The following is a 20077-nucleotide window of genomic DNA, read 5'->3' on the forward strand; positions in this document are numbered from 1 at the left end:
GCTCAGTTCTTCCCTTAATTTTATATACCCAAATATCCACTGCCATACGAAGCAACCTCTTTAACATTTCCCAGGAAAAGTGTCCCCAGCTGATCAGAGGCTGCTGAATCCTTTTGCAGCAGCAAGTTAGCATCGTAAATAAAATATGCAGCAGCATCTGGCCAGCAACGGAGGCAGGTACCAGCCAGTTTCACGGGGACAGCCCATAGAAGTAATCCAAGCAGAGAGGCTGTAGCCATGAGAACCAGAAATCAAAAATAACACTTCCTGTGCCAAGGTGACATCAGCAATGGCTTATGCCATATCGAACATCACTTCCTGTTCTATTCCTAGCATCACAAATGCTCACACCCACTGCCTAGTGATTTGTTCTTTCTCCTTGGCAACGTTTCCCTGGGTCATGGAGATAGACTTTCTCCTGCGATTGCAGGAAAGAGGTTGCCTTGGTTACAGTTTTTACAATCCTGTAAACTGTTGGCCATGTCATGATGCTCCAGGTTATGCTGGCTTGCTTCTTATGGCTTTTATCCTTCCAGGGGGTGACCAGCTGTCTTCAGTGTGACCCCCGTTTCTTGAAATGGGTGCTGACTGTGCTGAAGGAGACCCTGCCAGGTGACCTTCCAAACCGCGATTCCCTGATCACACGGCACATCCAAGCCTTGGCAGATTTGCATAGAACCTTCCTTCGGAGGAATTACGAGCGAATTTTAGGTGCGACCAGAAGGCGAATAATTTCCAAGGCTGGGAAGGGTGGAGATTAGGGCAAGAGGACAGGGTAACCTCTGTGAATGTCTTTTTGCAGATGTCCGAGGAGTGTTCTGGATCAGATTACACATTATTAATCAGTTAAAAACCATCAAAAGTAAGCAGTGGAAAGGTGAGCAAGAAGAAACCTGGGTAGGGATTACAACTGAGTGTGAACTGTGGTTATAATCTGCCTTCAGGAAATAATACCCTATTAATTATCTCTATAAATGCAATCACTAAATAAGACATCCCCTGATAATAAGCTCCATCGGGTTTTTGAGCACATGCGTTAAAATAAGCCTCCCCTTGAAAATAAGCCCTCCCCAAAAATATTTAAACACAGAGCTGGAAATCAGGTAAGATGGCAGGGGGGGCCCCATCTTGCTCCGTGCACCCCAAAATAATAAGACCTCCCTGAAAATAAGGCCAAGCACTTATTTCGGAGTTCAAAAAAATATAAGGCAGGGTCTTATTTTCAGGGAAACACGGTGTGTGTGTTTGTGTGTGTACACACCCACACCCACACCCACAGCTTTGCTCGCACAAGCACAAAGCCGAAAGCACCAGCTTGAAGATGACGAGTGAGATCTCGTCGAAACATCGCCAAGATACTCTCAACCTTACACGGAAAAAGACCCGAATATGCCAAGACCTACACACACACACACGCACACACACACGCACACATACACATTTATATATTTATAATATATTATTTATAATATATATACCGTATATACTCGAGTATAAGCCGAGTTTTTCAGCACATTTTTTGTGCTGAAAAACGTCCCCTCGGCTTATACTGGGTCTCTGACTTATACTCAGTTTTTTTAAGCCCTCGGCTTATACTCGAGTATATACGGCTTATACTCGAGTTTTTTTCTTTTTCACATTTTGCGGACGGAAGCCCTGCGGTGCAGTGAGAGGCGGGCGGGGGCCGCCAGCCTTCTCAGCTGAGGGAGGAGGTTTCCCCAACGGTAGCTGCCTCATTTCCCACCCTCGGCTTATACTCGAGTCCCCAGTTTACCCCAGTTTTTGGGGTAAAATTGGGGACCTCGGCTTATACTCGGATCGGCTTATATTCGAGTATATACGGTAAATATAATATATATATTTCCTGCCTTTATTATTTTTATAAATAACTCAAGGTGCTAAAGATACCTAGTACACCTTCTATTTTTCCCACAACAACAATCCTGTGAGGTAGGTTGGGCTGAACATGACTGGCCCAAAGTCATCCAGCCAGCTTTTGTGCCTGAGGCAGGATTAGAACTCACAGTCTTCTGGTGATTGGTCCAAAGTCATCAGACTGGCTTTCACGCCTTAAGTTGGTGAGAAGGAACTCACCATCTATATTGCTACATTACATCCTCTGGCAGCTACAAGTCAACCTATCACTAGTGAGGGATGTTGGAAACTTGAAGTCACTAGGAAAATTCCACTCTTTTTTTTTTTATTTTCAAAAAACCTTTATTAACGTTTAAAATATTAAACTACAAATACATCTGTAATGAAAATACGTCCATAATAATTGTACAATTCAATGTTGTTCTGACAGTACACAAATCTTAACTCTATTCATATATTCCCAGATATTCCTACTTGATCAAGTATGTGTAAACACAATTTATGTCTTATTTTGATCTATATATTTCCTATTTTTATTTTCTATCCATTGATACCAATATCCATTCTCCAGCTGAGTAATATTTTGAGTCTTCCTTATTATTTAATTCTGTAGTAAGCTTGTCCATTTCTGCACACTCAAAAAAATACAATGCTGATCCGGCCCTCAAAGAAATCCAGTTTGAAACTCCTGGGTTTGTTTGAGGGCCGGATCAGCATTGTTCTTCTCCTCCGCGGACAGACGCCTCCTGCAGCACCCTGCGGGCCAATGAAGTCAAGTAGATATTTAATGCACCTCTCCCTGTTATTGTTATTGTTATTCAAGCCAGTCTTGCTGGACTGGCTTGAATTTTTTTAAAATTTTTAATTGATTTTATGGGTTTTAAATTTTATTAGTTTTACAGGGTTGATATTGTATTTTAAATGGGGCCAATTGAATAAGTTTTTTAATGTTTGTTTTTAGCGTTGTATGTGTTGTTTTTGTATTTTATTGTGGCTGTTAACCGCCCTGAGTCCTTCGGGAGAAGGGCGGTATACAAATTAAAATATTATTATTATTATTGATTTCACTTCTTCTCCTCACCATCAGCTGGCAAAAGCTATTCTGCTGAAAATGAATTTAATTTGTAGGACCTCCACTGCACAGCACACCTATGTTCAATAGTCTTGCTGGAGAGGGAGGAGGGGAAAGCCATTTTCCCTCCAGCTCTTAGATCAGAATGGTCATAATAAAATTAGAACCGACTTACAAGGAATTTGAATTGAAAAGGCTATGCCTGAATCAAAAATCATTCAGAAGGGCTTCAGGCAGTGGTGAAATCCAAATTTTTTTACTACTATGGGTGTGGCTTGGTGGGTGTGGTATGGCTTGGTGGGCATAGCAGGGGAAGAATACTGCAAAATCTCCATTCCCATTCCGTTCTGGGGCCAGCCAGAGTTGGTGTTTGCTGGTTCTCCAAACTGCTCAAAATTTCCGCTACCAATTCTCCGAACTATTCAAAGTTTCTGGTACCAGTTTTCAAGAACCTGTCAGCACCTGCTGGATTTCACCCCTGGTTTCGGGGCTATCAGGAAGAAAGCACCTCTCTCTTATTAAAGCAGCTGGGTTTTTCCTTAGACTTCTACACAAACATCACAAAAGATGCCTTTGTTTAAGAGTTGTGTTAAATTCTGGGATTGAATTCCTTGAAGCAGCACCATCTGCTTGCTTTACTGATTTATGGTTGGAGGCCACAAAAACACTTCCTTCTATCCCCGTTCAAAGACAGGCTGTTTTAATAAAAGAGATCTATGCTCACATAAGATGAATCTGTGGGGTCTTTGGTGGTCTCTGAGCTTGGTTGTTTTCTTGCAGATGTTTCATTACCCAACTAGGTAACATCATCTGCAAGAAAACAGCTGGGCTCAGAGAGCATCAAGAACCCCGCAGTCCAACCATGCTGAGCTACAAATATTCTATTCTACTGGTGCTTTTGAATCTTCTCCAAACCAGTCTTACTCAGAATCATCTTCTCTTCCATTTTTCTCCTCTTCTACCTTCCTCTTAGGAGTTTTTCTGTGGCAGCTCTCTATGTACCAGCTACGCTTTTCCCTGAGAAAGAAGATTCACCAGATTCTGGAAGAATTTGCTGATCTTGGTACCAATTCTGAAGAGTGAAAAAAGAGGGGTCAAAACTTCCAGCACAGCCTATTTCCATCACATATATGTGCACACATGCACACAACACACACTTGCAAATTTATTAACTGTGATAGTGTTTTCCAAACTTGGCATCTTTAAGATGTGTGGCCTCCAATTCCTTGGGAGTTGGAGTCCACACATCCTAAAGGTGCCAAGATTGGAAAACACTGCTTTGTGAATATCTATTTTTATAGTAAGTGTTCCAGGTTAAATGGAATGGCTTACAGGCAGGAGGACTCCAAGAATAAGCCTCTTAGTCAGGTTGGATTATGAAAAAAGGATCTCCAATTCTATAGTTAGGTAAAAGTATCAAGAGCATTTGCAGCACAGGAGGTGGGGAAAACCTAAGCAGAAGACAGCGCCATCCAAACCCCGATTTGCCTTAAAATGGAAAAGGTGCTTCTGCAAGAAGTGTGTCCTTTTGGACACGTCCTCCCTTCTCAGAGGTCCTTGATACTATCATGACAGGAAACTGGGGGGTATCTGCTGGGGGTCAGTGGATGTATGTTGAAGAAGTTCAAATGATGTCTGGAACTATAGCTGCCATCTTGAATTTTACTCTTCTTTTGTGGCAGAAAGAAACGTGGCTTTTTCCTTATGGAAATTGTGAACCTTGTCATCAATGAAGCAAGATTCATGTAGGGTTCCTCAGTGCCTTGGAGCCGGGTGGGGGGTAGGGAAGAATTGGAGTTTATGTCTGTCCAAAATCCAAAATATTCAGTGCCCTTCCATAGTACTCTAGCTTAGGTTTACATTCACCCATTTGAAATATATTAATCTTATTTAGAAGATGCCAATGTCAAAATTGTCCCTTGGAGACCTATGAGACATCCCAGGACCACTGCCTTGATACCGTATTGTTGAATTTCTTTCTTGCTTAGCATTCTGTACTCCCGGTCATGTGGTTCAACAGTATTATCTAGGAAAAAGTCTCTAAATCCTCTCTTCTTTTTCTTTGCACATTCTAGCTTGTTCAGAGGACTGCAGTAAGTATCAGACAAGTTTCAACCCTCATGCCTTCAATTATTTACTACTTACACTAGTGTTTCCCAACCTTGGCCACTTGAAGTTATGTGGACTTCAACTCCCAGAATTCCTCAGCCAGCCATGCTGTCCACACTAGTGCTAAGGTTGAGAAACACTGACTTAGACTATGCGTGCTTTGAGGATTGCTTTTTTGAAGCCAACCCATTGGCATTCTTCTTTTGCAGCAGTGATAGAAGGACCTATTCTGGATTGCTGGACATGCCTGCGTATCACCACACAGTGTTTTGATGGAGAAGTCTGTGGAGGTATGGATGGAGAATTGGAAGGGTGATTTTTTATTTATTCTGTGTCTCAACTCATTGCCTTTTGAAATAGTCTTCCCATCTCCAGATATAGTAACATATTGTTAGCCATAAAAGTTAGCAAAATTCTGTAATCTGCTAAAGATTAAAGAATGTGGTTTACAGTGTGGTTTACAGTGTGGGCATATTTCCCCCAACAATCTGGGACCTCATTTTACCGACCTCAGAAACATGGAAGGCTAGCCCTAAGATAGGCCCATCATAACTTCAAACAATCACTAAATCACCAATCATAAGTCAAGGTCTGCCCATACTCCTCCCTTCTTGCTCCCATATAAAGATGCCCTTTTAGACAATTGGACTAGAAAGATATTCTATCGAAAAATATTAAGCAACCCCAATATTCACTGATTGTGAAGAATCCTTGCTTCTGTGCTGAGTTTCTTGTTAACAAAAAGCTAAAAAAGATTTTCTCTACTTCAGTGGAAGACAAACGTCTGGCAGAATACAATGAGATTGTTCTTTATGTATTCCTTGTTTGCGAGTCGGTGATTGCAACCTCAATCATACTTGTGTGAGTAAACACCCCAAGTCCTATGAATTTTCCCGAATGATTAGGAATACAATCATTAGATTAATTCTCCTTACTTACCTTTGTTCCTAAAGAAATCAAAGGATGTTAGTGAAATGGATTTTCTTGAAAATCTGGTGATTATGTTTATCTCCTAAAGCAATGGTAGTCAACCTGGTCCCTACCGCCCATTAGTGGGTGTTCTAGCTTTCATGGTGGGCAATAGGGGTTTTGTCTGATACTGAAGCATTTTCCTTTTTTTTAATTTAATTGACTTTTTAAAAAAAATTCATAGTATTATTTAAAAACATTTTCATTAGGTTTTCATAAAATTCCCCGTGACAATTTAAATTTCTGAAAAAATACTATTTGTATCGCCCGCACATAAATTTAGTTCATGTTACATAAGTGAAACTAAATGGCGCTATAGTGTGACCACAAACAAAAGAGCCTCGTCCCAGAATAGTTCGCGCATCTCCCCCCACACCATCCAGCTGTAACAGACAAGCAGAGCTGGTAGCCGGTGCCCCCCCAACCCAATCCACGAAGCGCGAGAAGCATGCACAGACGATACACGGTGCATTATTGTGGAACCTGTGGGCGGTTACAAAATTTTGCTACTAACAGAGATAGAAAAGTGGGCAGTAGGTATAAAAAGGTTGACTACCCCTGTCCTAAAGGATCTGGACACTCTCCCTATTCCATTTATTTATTTATTTATTTATTTATTTATTTATTTATTTATTTATTTATTTATTTATTTATTTATTTATTTATTTATTTAGTCACAACAGTATATATAAGCATAAGCATGAAATAACTATACAATATATAAGCATATATATAAGCATAAGTATGTAATAACTATATTAATTGGATATAATGAAAGGAAACAATAGGACAGGAATTGCTGGAAGAGTTTCTGTACAAGCACAGAATTAAAATTTATAAAATGAAAACTTTGATCTTTTTTAAAAAAGTAAAAAAGCAAGAGTTCCAAAGCACATTTTCTCAATTTTGGCAGCTTTAAGACATATGGATTTCAACTCCCAGAATTCCCTAATCAGCATGAATGCTGGGACTTGAAGTCCACAGATCTTAAAGCTGCCAAGGTTGAAAAACATTGTAGAAAAAGAATAGGAAAAAAAAACTTTTTCCAAAAAAAAAAAGAAAGAAAGAAAAAGAATAGGAATGTCTTCATAGGTATGACTATTTTGTCACGTTCCCTGATGTGTAAACTTGTGTTATGCTTTTTTGGCCACAACATTGATGGGCAAGATCATCCTGTGGTATATGTAGGCAATATGAAAATATGGTAGAAAGAAAGCAAACAGAAATCTGAAAGGTATGGACGTAACCTTTCTCCCTTTATTTTTATTGGTCAAGAACTTGTGTAGTTTATTTGTTTATAAAGGTGGGGGGGGTGTCCTTGACTTATGACTACAATTGAGATCAGAATTTCTGTTGCTAAGCAAGAAGGTTGTTGAGTGAGTTATGCCAGATTTCACCACAGTTGTTAAGTGAATCACACAGTTGTTAAGCAAATCTGATTTCCCCCATTGACTTTGCTTATTGGGAGCTGACTGGGAATATTGCAAAGGGTGATCACATGATCCCAGGACTTTGCAACTGTTGTAAATACATGCCTGTTGCCAAACTCCCAAGTTTTGATCACGTGAACATGGGGATGTTGTGATTTAAGTGTGAGGACCAGTCATGTCTATGCTACTGTAGTTACTACAGTGACAACAAATAGTTGTAAGTTGAGGATGACTTGTAAAGCAGAATAGTATAATTTACCACCAGCTTTGTCTGTTATTATATGTAGATTCAAACCCAGTTCAGGTCCATCAGATCTAAGAATCCTCCCTCTCTCCTCACCACATTTCCTCACTTCCAGGTACATGGTGTGTTTCAAGTACAGGAAGCGAATGCTGCTAAAATCTTTGGCCTATTAATTGCATATATAGGCCAGAAGGCCATTTCAGCGACTTTTCTTCATTCAAAGTAATCTTGATCTTCATTCTTGACAAGCCTGAATAAAAGAAATCCATTTGTACAGAGAAGAACATCTGTTGTTTTTCTGAGCAGATTAGAATCACTTGTTTTAAACTATGGAGTAACTTTGCAATCACTAAGAGATTTGTGTTTATTACGGGGAATCATGGGGAAGAGGATCAGAAGACAAAATATGTGGGAATACCGATCTGTGAGCAAATGTGTCTTGAAAGTTGTGAAGGACTTCACGCTCTGACGATCTAAGTGCGTCTCAGTCAGCAGTTGTCACTTAGGAGTGAGGAAGGGGTAGATCTCAGCTAAACATATCGATAGAGCTGACTTCTCCAGTACACAACAATCCTAGGAGAAAGGAGGAATTAATGACTCTCAAAAATCTTCATGAGATGTAATTATTTGTATGGAAGAAAATTTTAACCTTTAAATCAAAAATTGCTTTCTAAGGGGACTGCAGGCTGTTTGCAATACTTACGCGCCCATGATTACCAGGAACAACACCCCGCCCATACACAGGACAATGGCCACTCCAGTTCGAGCAATGTCTGGGTCCGCCAACGGTTCTCCAAAGCGAAGGGCCAGGCGGTCTTGGTTATCAACTAAAGATAAAGAAACCAGATTTGGGTTCAAAATAGAATAGAATAGAATAGAATAGAATTTTATTGGCCAAGTGTGATTGGACACACAAGGAATTTGTCTTGGTGCATATGCTCTCAGTGTACATAAAAGAAAAGATACGTTCATCAAGGTACAACATTTACAACACAATTGATGATCAATATATCAATATAAATCATAAGGATTGTCAGCAACAAGTTATAGTCATACAGTCATAAGTGGAAAGAAATTGGTGATGGGAACTATGAAACGATTAGTAGTAGTACAGATTCAGTAAATAGTCTGACAGTGTTGAGGGAATTATTTGTTTAGCAGAGTGATGGCCTTCGGGAAAAAACTGTTCTTGTGTCTAGTTGTTCTGGTGTGCACTGCTCTATAGCGTCATTTTGAGGGTAGGAGTTGAAACAGTTTATGTCCAGGATGCGAGGGATCTGCAAATATTTTCACGGCCCTCTTCTTGATTCGTGCATTATACAGGTCCTCAATGGAAGGCAAGTTGGTAGCAATTATTTTTTCTGCAGTTCTAATTATCCTCTGAAGTCTGTGTTTTTCTTGTTGGGTTGCAGAACCGAACCAGACAGTTATAGAGGTGCAAATGACAGACTCAATAATTCCTCTGTAGAATTGGATCAGCAGCTCCTTGGGCAGTTTGAGCTTACTGAGTTGGCGCAGAAAGAACATTCTTTGTTGTCTTTTTTAATGATGTTTTTGATGTTAGCTGTCCATTTGAGATCTTGCGATATGATAGAACCCAGAAATTTGAAGGTTTCTACTGTTGATACTGTGTTGTCAAGTATTGTGAGAGGTGGAAGTATGGAAGGGTTTTTCCTAAAGTCTACCACCATTTCTACGGTTTTGAGTGTGTTCAGTTCCAGACTGTTTTGGTTGCACCACAAGGCTAGTCGTTCGACCTCTCGTCTATATGCGGATTCGTCATTGTCTCGAATGAGACCAATCACTGTTGTGTCATCTGCGAACTTCAGTAGCTTAACAGATGGATCATTGGAGATGCAGTCATTGGTATACAGAGAGAAGAGAAGTGGGGAGAGCACACAGCCTTGGGGGGCCCCTGTGCTAATAGCAAAGTGTAGTCAATTCTCCTTCCCAGGGCTAAACTTCTGCTCCAAGCAACCCTCATTTATTTCTTCTCTACCCTTCAGAGCTCTTTATGCTTCCAAAATGGAAGACAGAGATTTCTGCAAAAGACCTGAAAAAAGATTTCATGTTTAGCCCCAGAAAAAGAAACTTGTGTAAAGACGCAAAGGCTAATCTAAATAATAAACAAGAGAGACAGGAGGCCTGCAACAGAGGGGGTTTCTCTGACCTGAGTTGGTTGGGTACCTGTAGGAGATAATTAGATAATCTGGGCCTCCTTCAAATGTGGCTAAACTACATCAGGTACATACAAGTAGCCCTTAACATAGGACCACAATTGAGCTCAAACTTTCTGTTGCTAAGTAAGACAGTCGTTAAGTGATCACATAACTGCAGGATACTGAAACCGCCATAAATATGAGTCAGTTGCCAAACACCTGAATTTTGATCACATAGCCATGGGGATGCCACAACAATCGTAATTGTGAAAAATGGTCATATGTGACGTTGTAACTTCAAATAGTCACTAAACAAAATATTGTAAGCATTGCTGGGAACAGGAGTTCAACAATATCAGGAAGGTTCTGGATTTGTTATTCCAACAAGGGAATAATAGTGCCCCTCTCGCAGAATTGGTGTATAATATTTTATGTATTCTGAGAGCATATACACCAAAGACAAAGTCCTTGTGTGTCCAATCACACTTGGCCAATAAAGAATTCTATTCTATTCTATTCTATTCTATTCTATTCTATTCTATTCTATTCTATTCTATTCTATTATCAGATAATATAGTATAGAATCCTTTGAACATCAAAAAGCATTATAAAATAGTTTGTTCAGAACTGAAGAATTGCAATCTTTTAACATGGTCAGACGGATATATTAGGGTGCCTCAAAACTTTCCTTCCAACAATAACTGTGTGAAAAAAGTTAAAGTGTACATTATAAATCTTCAAATGTTTAAAAATCTCTCTGACCTCTTCCTTATCTGCTTGTAAGTACAGCATCATTGTGCCCTGTTAACCATTTTTATACTGTGTCTGCATGAAACTGCTTTGATGCTATAGTTAATTTTATAGTTGCTCCAAGTTAGATGTTCCAATTTTAAAAATATGGTTTTACAGTTAATACAATTAAACTACAATTCCTGCAGTGGACATGATATAGTGTGTTTCATTGATAATGTGGTAAATATCCCAGCTCCTGTCAGTATCAGGCGAAAGCAGCATGAATTTTATTGCTAGTCAATTAAGTTACAAAAATTTTGCCAAACTGACTGCATTCCTTTGGGAACAGCAAGATGGGGCCTCAAGGATTCTGGAGAAGGTCAAACCTATGCCACTTCCTGCAGTGCAATGACTCCAAACTAAGTCCTTTCTTAGCATTTCCCTCCACCCTACCTGGAGATTCCCCACAGTTACCAACTTTAGACTACTTTAGACTACTGGAGCACCTCTCTTCCTGAAATGACCCACCTGAAATGACTTTGCCTTGGGTTGTCTGAAATAACCTCACTTCGACAGAGGTATTTTCCCTTATTATGTTGACTGGAATTTTCTGGAGATAGGTGGATCTTACATAGGCTCTTGACATAACGTATTTTTCAGTGTATAAGACACACTTCCCCCTCCCCCAAAAAGTGGGTGGAAATGTCTGTGTGTCTTATACAGTGAATGTTGCTGAAGCCATGCCCACCCGCCGCCCCCTACCCTTTGGCCTCCGCCTCCCAGCAATTTGCCTCCTTGCAGCAAACAGCATTCAGCACAGTCTGATTTAGCACAAGCAGCTGATTGGTAGTTGGATCTGCCTCCTGGAATACCATCGATCAGCTGTTCCAGGCTGTGGTGATCACCACCACCCATCGTCACCACCACTGCCCATTACCACTGCCACCTATTGCTGCCTCCATGCACCCCATTTTTGGCCTCTCCTCCCCCCATTTTTGGCCCATTCCACGTGGAAGGGATCACTGCCACTGCCGCCTATCCCCACCACCTAGAAATTGCTGGAAGGCAGAGGCAGATTTTTTTTTCTTGTTTTCCTCCCCAAAAGCTAGGTGCGTCTTATCGTCCAGACAAAAATATGGTTTATGGGTTTAGTATTGTTTTGAAAGAGCACTAGGCCTGTGTTTAGAAAACAAGATTAGTGAAGGTGATAGCTATGCTATTCAGAAAGTCAATTCCAACCAGGAATAAGATCCAAAGTTTGCCAGATATGCAGTATGTTGTTGGTTCTATCAAGAATTATGGTAGTAATCATGGGTTTTTGCTGCTTCTGCCATTAAGGGATTTTGATGGAGAACACCCCTTTGTATATGCCATTTTGCCTATTTCCCAACTACACCTGAATTCTGTCACTCCATATGATGGAATGTGGAGGGTCTCCTTTGCAGAGAGCAAAGAGACAAAGGAGCCTGGGAATGTCTGGCAGCAGGAAGTGGGCAAGGACGGACCCTCCCTAGCAGTTCACAGAGTAATAATCTGTGAACAGATTATTATAGAATAATGATCTATGAATAATGATCTAACTAACTATGCAGATAGTTGCTTTAGTTTGGCAAGATTCTGTCTGTAGGCAAATAATAATGAAACTACTCAAAAGTAACTCCATGTATTCTTTGGCCTCTTTGGGCCTGATACTCCCTTTGCTCAATGCCACTAGATGACAGGGGTTGCTCTTTATTGATTGTTCTTTCCCACTCCCACTCCCACCCCCCCTCCTTAGCATCTGTGATCTGTCAAGCTACTTTTGGCCATGGGTTTTTAGGGCTTTTTCAGAAATGTGTTAGACTCATGTTCAGAAGCAGCCCAACTAACAGGTAACAGGCACAACGGATTTCTCAGCTGTGACTTGTTAGTTAGACAATTTGAGAAGTGATTTTTACCAGCTACTTTATAAGCACCAATCTGCACTGGCCCAGCCCTGTTGCACTAATCATTAAGGAGAGCAATTGCTGGTTATTTTTGCTATCAGAGATGAAATGTTGCAAGGGGAAACAAAGAGAAAGGAATCCACCAATTACTTTATTGAATTGGCTTCCACGGTAAAATAATAAATGCAACTCAGCAGATTAATTACTGAAGCAGAATAGGCCTTGTCAGTGAGGGCAGGGCAATTTATGCTGGCATGCTATTTTGCTATTATTGCATGCAATTGGAAAGTACTTTAAAATGGCAGTCTGGTTATGTTCCCAAAACAATTGTAAGTGCTGCCCTCTGCTGATCAAAGCAACACACAAACAGGCTTTGAACCAAATCTTGTTTTTCAATCATTCTCTGAAACATTTGTAGGTGATCTTCATAGCTGGCTTCCAACCAGCAAAGTCAATGGGGAAACCTGCAGGAAGTTGAGAATCTCAGTCATGTGATGTTCAGTCATGTGACATTGCACTTAATAACCCTGAGTTATTTGGTCAATCACTGCAGCTGGAACTGACGTTGTAAGCCAGCATGTTCATGTGACATTTCACTTTACCACTGCTTCACTTAGTGATGGAGTTGCTGTCCAAATTGCAGCTGGGAAATGAGGACTACCTTAAATTCCAACTTTACTTACCAAAGCACTGACTTAGTGACAAGCAATATGCTGCTGCTGGTAGGCATCTTTGGCAATTAATTACTTGATATGTCAATGATCCTGCAAGGGTTTGGGTGGATAGAGAAAGAAAGTGTGAAAAATTAACTTTTAAAATCACCACACAAGGAATGACTAGCTCAAGATATCCTACCTTGCTCTACCCCAATTCATGCAACAGATAGGAGCAGCTCAAGACAATAAATGGGCCCAGCCAAGCACAAATAAAATAAAATAAATTCAGCCAGGACTTTGTCATTTACTTGAGAAAGGATTGTGCTGAATTTATGTTATTAAAAATAGCAAGGGTGTTCACAAAATGGAGCCCAACAGTCAAGATGGTAGCTGCAATTGTGAGATTGAAGTTCACTTGTTTTTTATCTTTGAGCAAGAAATGTTTTTTTCCTTTCTTTTAATATTTGACGTACAGACAATATGCCAAGATTGCTCATAATTTTTCCTTTCATATGTCTTGCTTATTATTGTCGGTTATTTGTACATCTTTTTTGTTTGTTTATGATTTGGTTTTATTGTTAATTGGATTTTTTGGTATTCGGGGGTGGTGGTATTTTTTTTAAAATGGTAATTAAATCATCCCCTCATCCAGTTGTCCTGTCCTGTAGAATATTCTATGCAGCAACATTCCAGTGAATCAATCGGGGTGAAAAAAAGATATAACACAAAGTTTCACAATGTAATGAACCTGAGAGCCTGTCCGTCAAGATGGTAAGTTGTGACAGTTATAAAATAGATCAGTTTTACAGACCAAGCAGATTTTATGACCGTTTTTGTGGCGGTCTAAAGCAAATACTGCAGTCATAAAACAAACCGCTGCTATCGTTCGCTATGGGCATGATGCTAAAAATGAAAGTAAGTGCTGGCTTTTGGAAAAACGTAATAAAATGTGGTCACATGACCATCGGAAACTGCAAACAGCCATAATGTGGCCATGTTGCCAAGCACTTGAAATTCCATCGTGTGATCATGGAAGTGGCTTAACCGTTGGAACTTCAGAACTAAGTTGTAAGTAACCTCAGGGTATGTTTGTTGTAACTTTGAATAGTTGCTAAGTAAATGGTCATAAATTGAGGACTATTTGTACCTCTAGAATTCATTTCCCTTTCCCCAATGTGGCACCCTAGACCTTGGTCTGAATTGCCACTCTTTATCGATATTTCCTTAGATTCAACTCTTGGCTACACATAACGTAGAAGGTAAGGATAGGGACTTTGACAGGGAAATGCAAGAATAATTACCTAGGCAAAGGGGCTACATTTTTAAAAAAGAATCTTAAAAATGAGATAACATTCACAAGTGATATCAGCAGATACCTCCTTATTTCAATGAAGTATAACAAGAAAGAGGGGGAAGTCCAGCAGCATCAGACTTGCAAAATTCTGTTATTGTGGTCACTCTCAATAGAAGTAATTTTAATCTTCTTTAGCAATAGCATTTAGACTTATATACTGCATAATTGTGCTTTACAGCAGTTTACAGAGTCAACATATTGCCCCCAACAATCGGGGTTCTCATTTTACCAGCCTCGGAAGGAAGGAGATTTGAGTCAACCTTGAGTTGGTCAGGATCAAACTGCTGACAGTCAGCAGAGGTAGCCTGCAGTACTGCATTCTAACCACTGCGCCATCACAGCTCTTGATTCCCTGGTCTGACCCATCTAATGGGGCAGAAACATAGATATTGCCTTGGGCCAATTCTCCACCTTGCTCAACCTTCTCCAATCTGGTATTCTGTTTTGTGACCATAATGAAAAATATTAACCATGTAGTCTGAGATTTCTGGAAGTTCCACATCTAAAGTGCACCATGTTGGGGAAAGTTAATCTAGCTCATATGGATCGGCTTCCCCTCCCATTACCCTCCAGCAATTCTTTCTTCCTTTTGTTGCTCTGTTGTGGTTTCTCACTGTTTGATCCACATGTGTGCAAGATAATTTCCTACACACTTCTGTTTTTTGCGTTGATCCCCCAGGGGCCACCCCATGCTCCTTTCAAGCCACATCCTCTCCTCATCATTCAATCATGCAAGCTTTTATCTGGCAGATCCTTGTTCCACCCACCCACTTAAAACCGAGCAACTTACCACATATTTGTTTATCACAACCTACAAGGAAAGAGATTCCAAAAATTAATGCCCATGCTTCCCATAATATATCCTCTGTAGATTTTTCTTCACATCCAAATTGTTTCCACATTCCCTTCAGTTGCAGCACCAAATGTTATAGTTCTGCAGAACCAAATTATGAAGCTTTTATACCTTTTCAATCTGTGCAACGATGAAAAATAGTTTGTACAGGTAGTCTTCGACTTACAACCATTCATTTTAGTGATTGTTCAAAGTTACAACGGCACTGAAAAAAGTCACATGACCATTTTTTATGCTTACAACCCACTGCAGCATCCCCATGGTCATGTGATCAAAATTCAGATGCTTGGCAACTGGCATGTATTTATGATGGTTGCAGTGTCCCCAGGGTCATGTGATCACCTTTTGTGACCTTCTGACAAGCAAAGTGTCAATGGGGAAGCCAAAGTCACTTAACATTTCATGTTACTAATTTAACAACTGTAATGATTCACTTAATAACTGTGGCAAGAAAAGTCATAAAATGGATCAAAACTCATTTAACAGCTGTCTTGCTTAACAACAGAAATTTTGGGCTCAATTGTGGTTGTAAGCCAAGGACTACCTGTATGTTTGAAAACTTCCATTTAAACGTTCCTCTGTGTCAGAAATTCTTTTCGGTGAGGATATTCAGATGGACAACAGCCTCACAGAAGCTCTGAAAGGCACCGTCCAGGATAAATATTATGAACTGATTTTTTAAAATTTAATTATGAATTATATTTACTGCAATTTCTAGGGACAGTCTGTTCCATATGTTAATGCTATATTGTGTGATTTTTTTTTCTGCTTGAATGACAGAATAATGATTTATTAATTTTTTATGCTGCCCAGCTTCCACCAATGCTGAGTGGTTTACAAATTAAAATAATATGAACAAATGTAGCCTCATTTATTAATTTCTACACATCACCCATAAATTTAATAATTTAATTCATTTGGATACCACTAATTAATGTTAAATAGGGACGCGGTGGCTCAGGGGCTAGGACGTTGAGCTTGTCGATCGAAAGGTTGGCAGCTCAGCAGTTCGAATCCCTAGTGCTGCCGTGTAATGGGGTGAGCTCCCATTACTTGTCCCAGCTTCTGCCAACCTAGCAATTTCGAAAGCACGTAAAAATGCAAGTAGAAAAAATAGGGACCACCTTTGGTGGGAAGGTAACAGCGTTCCGTGCGCCTTTGGCATTTAGTCATGCCAGCCACATGACCACGGAGACTTCTTCAGACAGCGCTGGCTTTTCGGCTTTGAAACAGAGATGAGCACCGCCCCCTAGAGTCAGCAACGACTAGCATGTATGTGTGAGGGAAACCTTTACCTTTACTTTACCTTAATTAATGTTAATTTTAATTTATCTTGTTGACTATATCTTACTTTCATTTTTTAAACTGTGTTTAGCCATAAAAAAGAATCAGACAAATTTTAGAACAATAAAAAAATATGTTTGCCTGTACCTACACTCTGTCCTTCCATTAGCCCCATTCTAATTATTTTAGTTTCTAAACCTTGATTATATATATATATATATATATTGGCTGTTCATCTGATTAAAGGTTCTGCATAGATGCTCTGTGGATCATTTTATTGCTTTTTACAAATACATACATACATACATACATACATACATACATAGCCATAGCCATAGCCATATCTTCTATTATGAAATAATGAAAGAAAAGACAGACAAGATTTTCAGATTAGAAAAAGAACTCCTAAAGCAGATGAGCAGAAATTAGAAAAGATCCAAAACCTTCTATCTGGTGCTTCTTTAAGGCTTTCTTGAGTTTCATGGTTGTCTCTCTCCGGAATTCCACCAATTCTTCCAGCAGATCCTCATCTGCAGAAACACCAAGAATTAATTTCTTTAGAGGGGGAAGACTGGTATAGAGTCCTTTCTCCCGAAGGACTCAGGGCGGTTAACAGCCAATTTAAAAAACACATTATATACAAGTTTATACAAGAATAAAATTAATATAACTTATGGCCAAATTTCCTAAAAACTAAACAATAACAATCTAAAACCCCATTAAAACAGCATTTTTAGGCTAGTCCTGCTCGATGGAATAAAAGAGTCTTCAGCTCGCGGCGGAAGGTCCGGAGGTTGGGGAGTTGGTGAAGCCCCGGAGGCAGCCCATTCCAGAGGGCAGGAGCCCCCACAGAGAAGGCCCTCCCCCTGGGAACCGCCAGTCGACATTGTCTAGCCGACGGCACCCCAAGGAGGCCCTCCCTGTGAGAGCGTACAGGTCGATGGGAGGCTGTTGGTGGCAGTAGGCGGTCCCGTAAATGGTAGATGGTAGATATAGACAGACAGACAGATAAATGATGGATGGATAGATAGATGGATAGATTAGATAGATAGATAAGATAGATAGATAGATAGATAGATAAATAGATAGATAGATAGATAGATAGATAGATAGATAGATAGATAGATAGATAGATAGATAGATAGATAGATAGATATAGAAATGATGAAGGACAGACAATCTGATAGATGATGGATGGATGGATAAATAATGGATAGATGGATGGATAGACAGACATAGATGGATAATGATGGATAGATGATGGAAGGATAGATAGATAGATAGATAGATAGATAGATAGATAGATAGATAGATAGATAGATAGATAGATAGATAGATAGATAGATAGATAGATAGATAGATAGATAGATAGATAGATAGATAGATATAGAAATGATGAAGGACAGACAATCTGATAGATGATGGATGGATGGATAAATAATGGATAGATGGATGGATAGACAGACATAGATGGATAATGATGGATAGATGATGGAAGGATAGATAGATAGATAGATAGATAGATAGATAAGATAGATAGATAGATAGATAGATAGATAGATAGATAGATAGATAGATAGATAGATAGATAGATAGATAGATATAGAAATGATGAAGGACAGACAATCTGATAGATGATGGATGGATGGATAAATAATGGATAGATGGATGGATAGACAGACATAGATGGATAATGATGGATAGATGATGGAAGGATAGATAGATAGATAGATAGATAGATAGATAGATAGATAGATAGATAGATAAATAAATAGATGATAGATAAATATAGATAAATATAGATGATAGACAGACATAGATAATGGATAGATAGATGATAGAGAAATATATGTAACTAGCTGCTGGGATTCTTACCTGTAAGTTTGGTTTGAAGCAGTTTTTCTGTTGTGACCTTCATCTCTTGGATCAAGGCATCAACCATCGCTTTAACTGGGAAGAAGAGAATAAGAGACAGTCAAAACAGAAGGGAAAAATAGTTAGATTTTTAAGTACAGGTATGTTTTTAAAAGGTATGGTATATTACAACTCAGAGGTGGGCCATACTTTAGTGGTGGAGGTGTTGGAAGAAATATCCATCTGGGTTCAGTTCCAAGTGGGGACAAAGACACTGGAAACATGGAGGCTGCTTGGAAAGATGGTTTAATGGTGGTCAGGATCACATGGCTTGAGTTCCTGAACAGAAAAAGGATGAGATCCTGTGTGCTCCCTGGTTTTATGCTTTTTCTGAGCTTTGAACTTTCTGGGGCACAGGAAGAGTATGGCCTTTTCCAACAGTGGCGGCGGCGGCCGAGTTCTTCAGTGGCGGCGGCGGCCTGGCCTGGAGGCTCTTTCCCCCCGGCAGCGGCAGTGGCGGTGGCGGTGGCGGCGGTGGCGGCCTGGCTGGACCGGCTTGGCCAGGGCCTAGCCTGTTGGTGGTTGACTGGGTCCGGCGAACTGTGGCTTGACCCAGCAAACCCGACGGGTGAGTGGCCTATTCCAGCTGGAGGCCTGGCTTGGCGGCCACGAAGAGGCCCGATGGTCGCCTTCTTTGTCATCTTGAAGGTTGTCCACGGGTCCAGGGGACGCCCTCGCTACCATCTAGAGGACGTCTATGGACCGTCTATGGGGGCTTTTTTGAGTCCTTTGCCCCTCCCCCCGGATTTTTGGAGAGAGATGCCTCGTCGGTAGGGGATCTTTTGAAGACCTTTGGTCCCCAACAGGGGGAATTGAGGATGGTCCTGGACAATCCTAGCCTGTCTATTGTAGGACTATATCCTCTCTCTCCCCCCCCGCGCCCATAGACCACCCCTCGGGACTGGAGATGAGGGGTTGGAGCTCTGACTGAATCATGGCGGTTTGTTCATCTACCGCCCAAGACCTATATCCCGGCTGTCTTCTACTCGGAACTACTGGCGTGTCAATGTCCATCTTGACAGGTCCAGGATGGGTCTGTTTGCCGGACTTTTATCATGCGGACATTTACAGCGGCTGACCTTCTTGCCCTGCGAGACTCCCCTCTCTCGCGGGTCTGGCCCCCCACATTATCGAGGGCCCATCTTGAGGACGGGTTTTGGAACCCCGAGAGATGGCATGCCAAAAATAGGAGACTCAGGGGATTTTTAATTAATTATTTTAATAGGGTTTTAAGGGAATTTTAATGGGACTTTTAAGGGAGGTGGAACTGACGGGTCTGGGTTGGAAGGGGGAGGTAGTGTTGGGTGGGGTGGGAGGTTAGGGTGGGTGAGGGGTAGCCCGTCGGGAGGAAACCAGTTCCAGCGCATGCTCGTGGCGACTATCAATTGGGTTCGGAGGTTATGGGGGAGTGTGTTCCTTTGTGTGAGGTGAGTCTATTTGCACGGTAAGTGGGAGGCAGATATGGCGGAAGGGGGATCGTATCGACATAGGGGTCACGCGT

General features: G+C 40.6%; 2 protein-coding genes across 2 annotated transcripts in view; one reads left to right on the forward strand and one right to left on the reverse strand.

The window, feature by feature from the left end:
• Positions 1-488: 488 nt before the first annotated feature.
• IZUMO3 (IZUMO family member 3) lies at positions 489-7872 on the forward strand. The gene is given in 6 exon segments (XM_058182578.1): positions 489-711; positions 803-877; positions 3921-4040; positions 5266-5346; positions 5827-5917; positions 7815-7872. Coding segments are annotated over 6 exon segments (648 nt in total).
• Positions 7873-8076: 204 nt separating this feature from the next.
• Positions 8077-20077, reverse strand: part of IZUMO2 (IZUMO family member 2) — a 31695-nt gene continuing 19694 nt past the window's right edge. Inside the window, exons 3-8 of the mRNA XM_058182581.1 lie at positions 18538-18612; positions 17106-17192; positions 15316-15336; positions 13199-13279; positions 8403-8526; positions 8077-8272 (exon numbers count right to left, since the gene is read on the reverse strand). Coding sequence (XP_058038564.1) covers positions 8230-8272; positions 8403-8526; positions 13199-13279; positions 15316-15336; positions 17106-17192; positions 18538-18612 — 431 coding nt within the window. The 3' untranslated portion in view covers positions 8077-8229. The remainder of the gene's footprint in view (positions 8273-8402; positions 8527-13198; positions 13280-15315; positions 15337-17105; positions 17193-18537; positions 18613-20077) is intronic.

This window comes from Ahaetulla prasina, chromosome 4, assembly GCF_028640845.1.
Source record: "Ahaetulla prasina isolate Xishuangbanna chromosome 4, ASM2864084v1, whole genome shotgun sequence".
NCBI classification, from domain to species: Eukaryota; Metazoa; Chordata; class Lepidosauria; order Squamata; family Colubridae; genus Ahaetulla; species Ahaetulla prasina.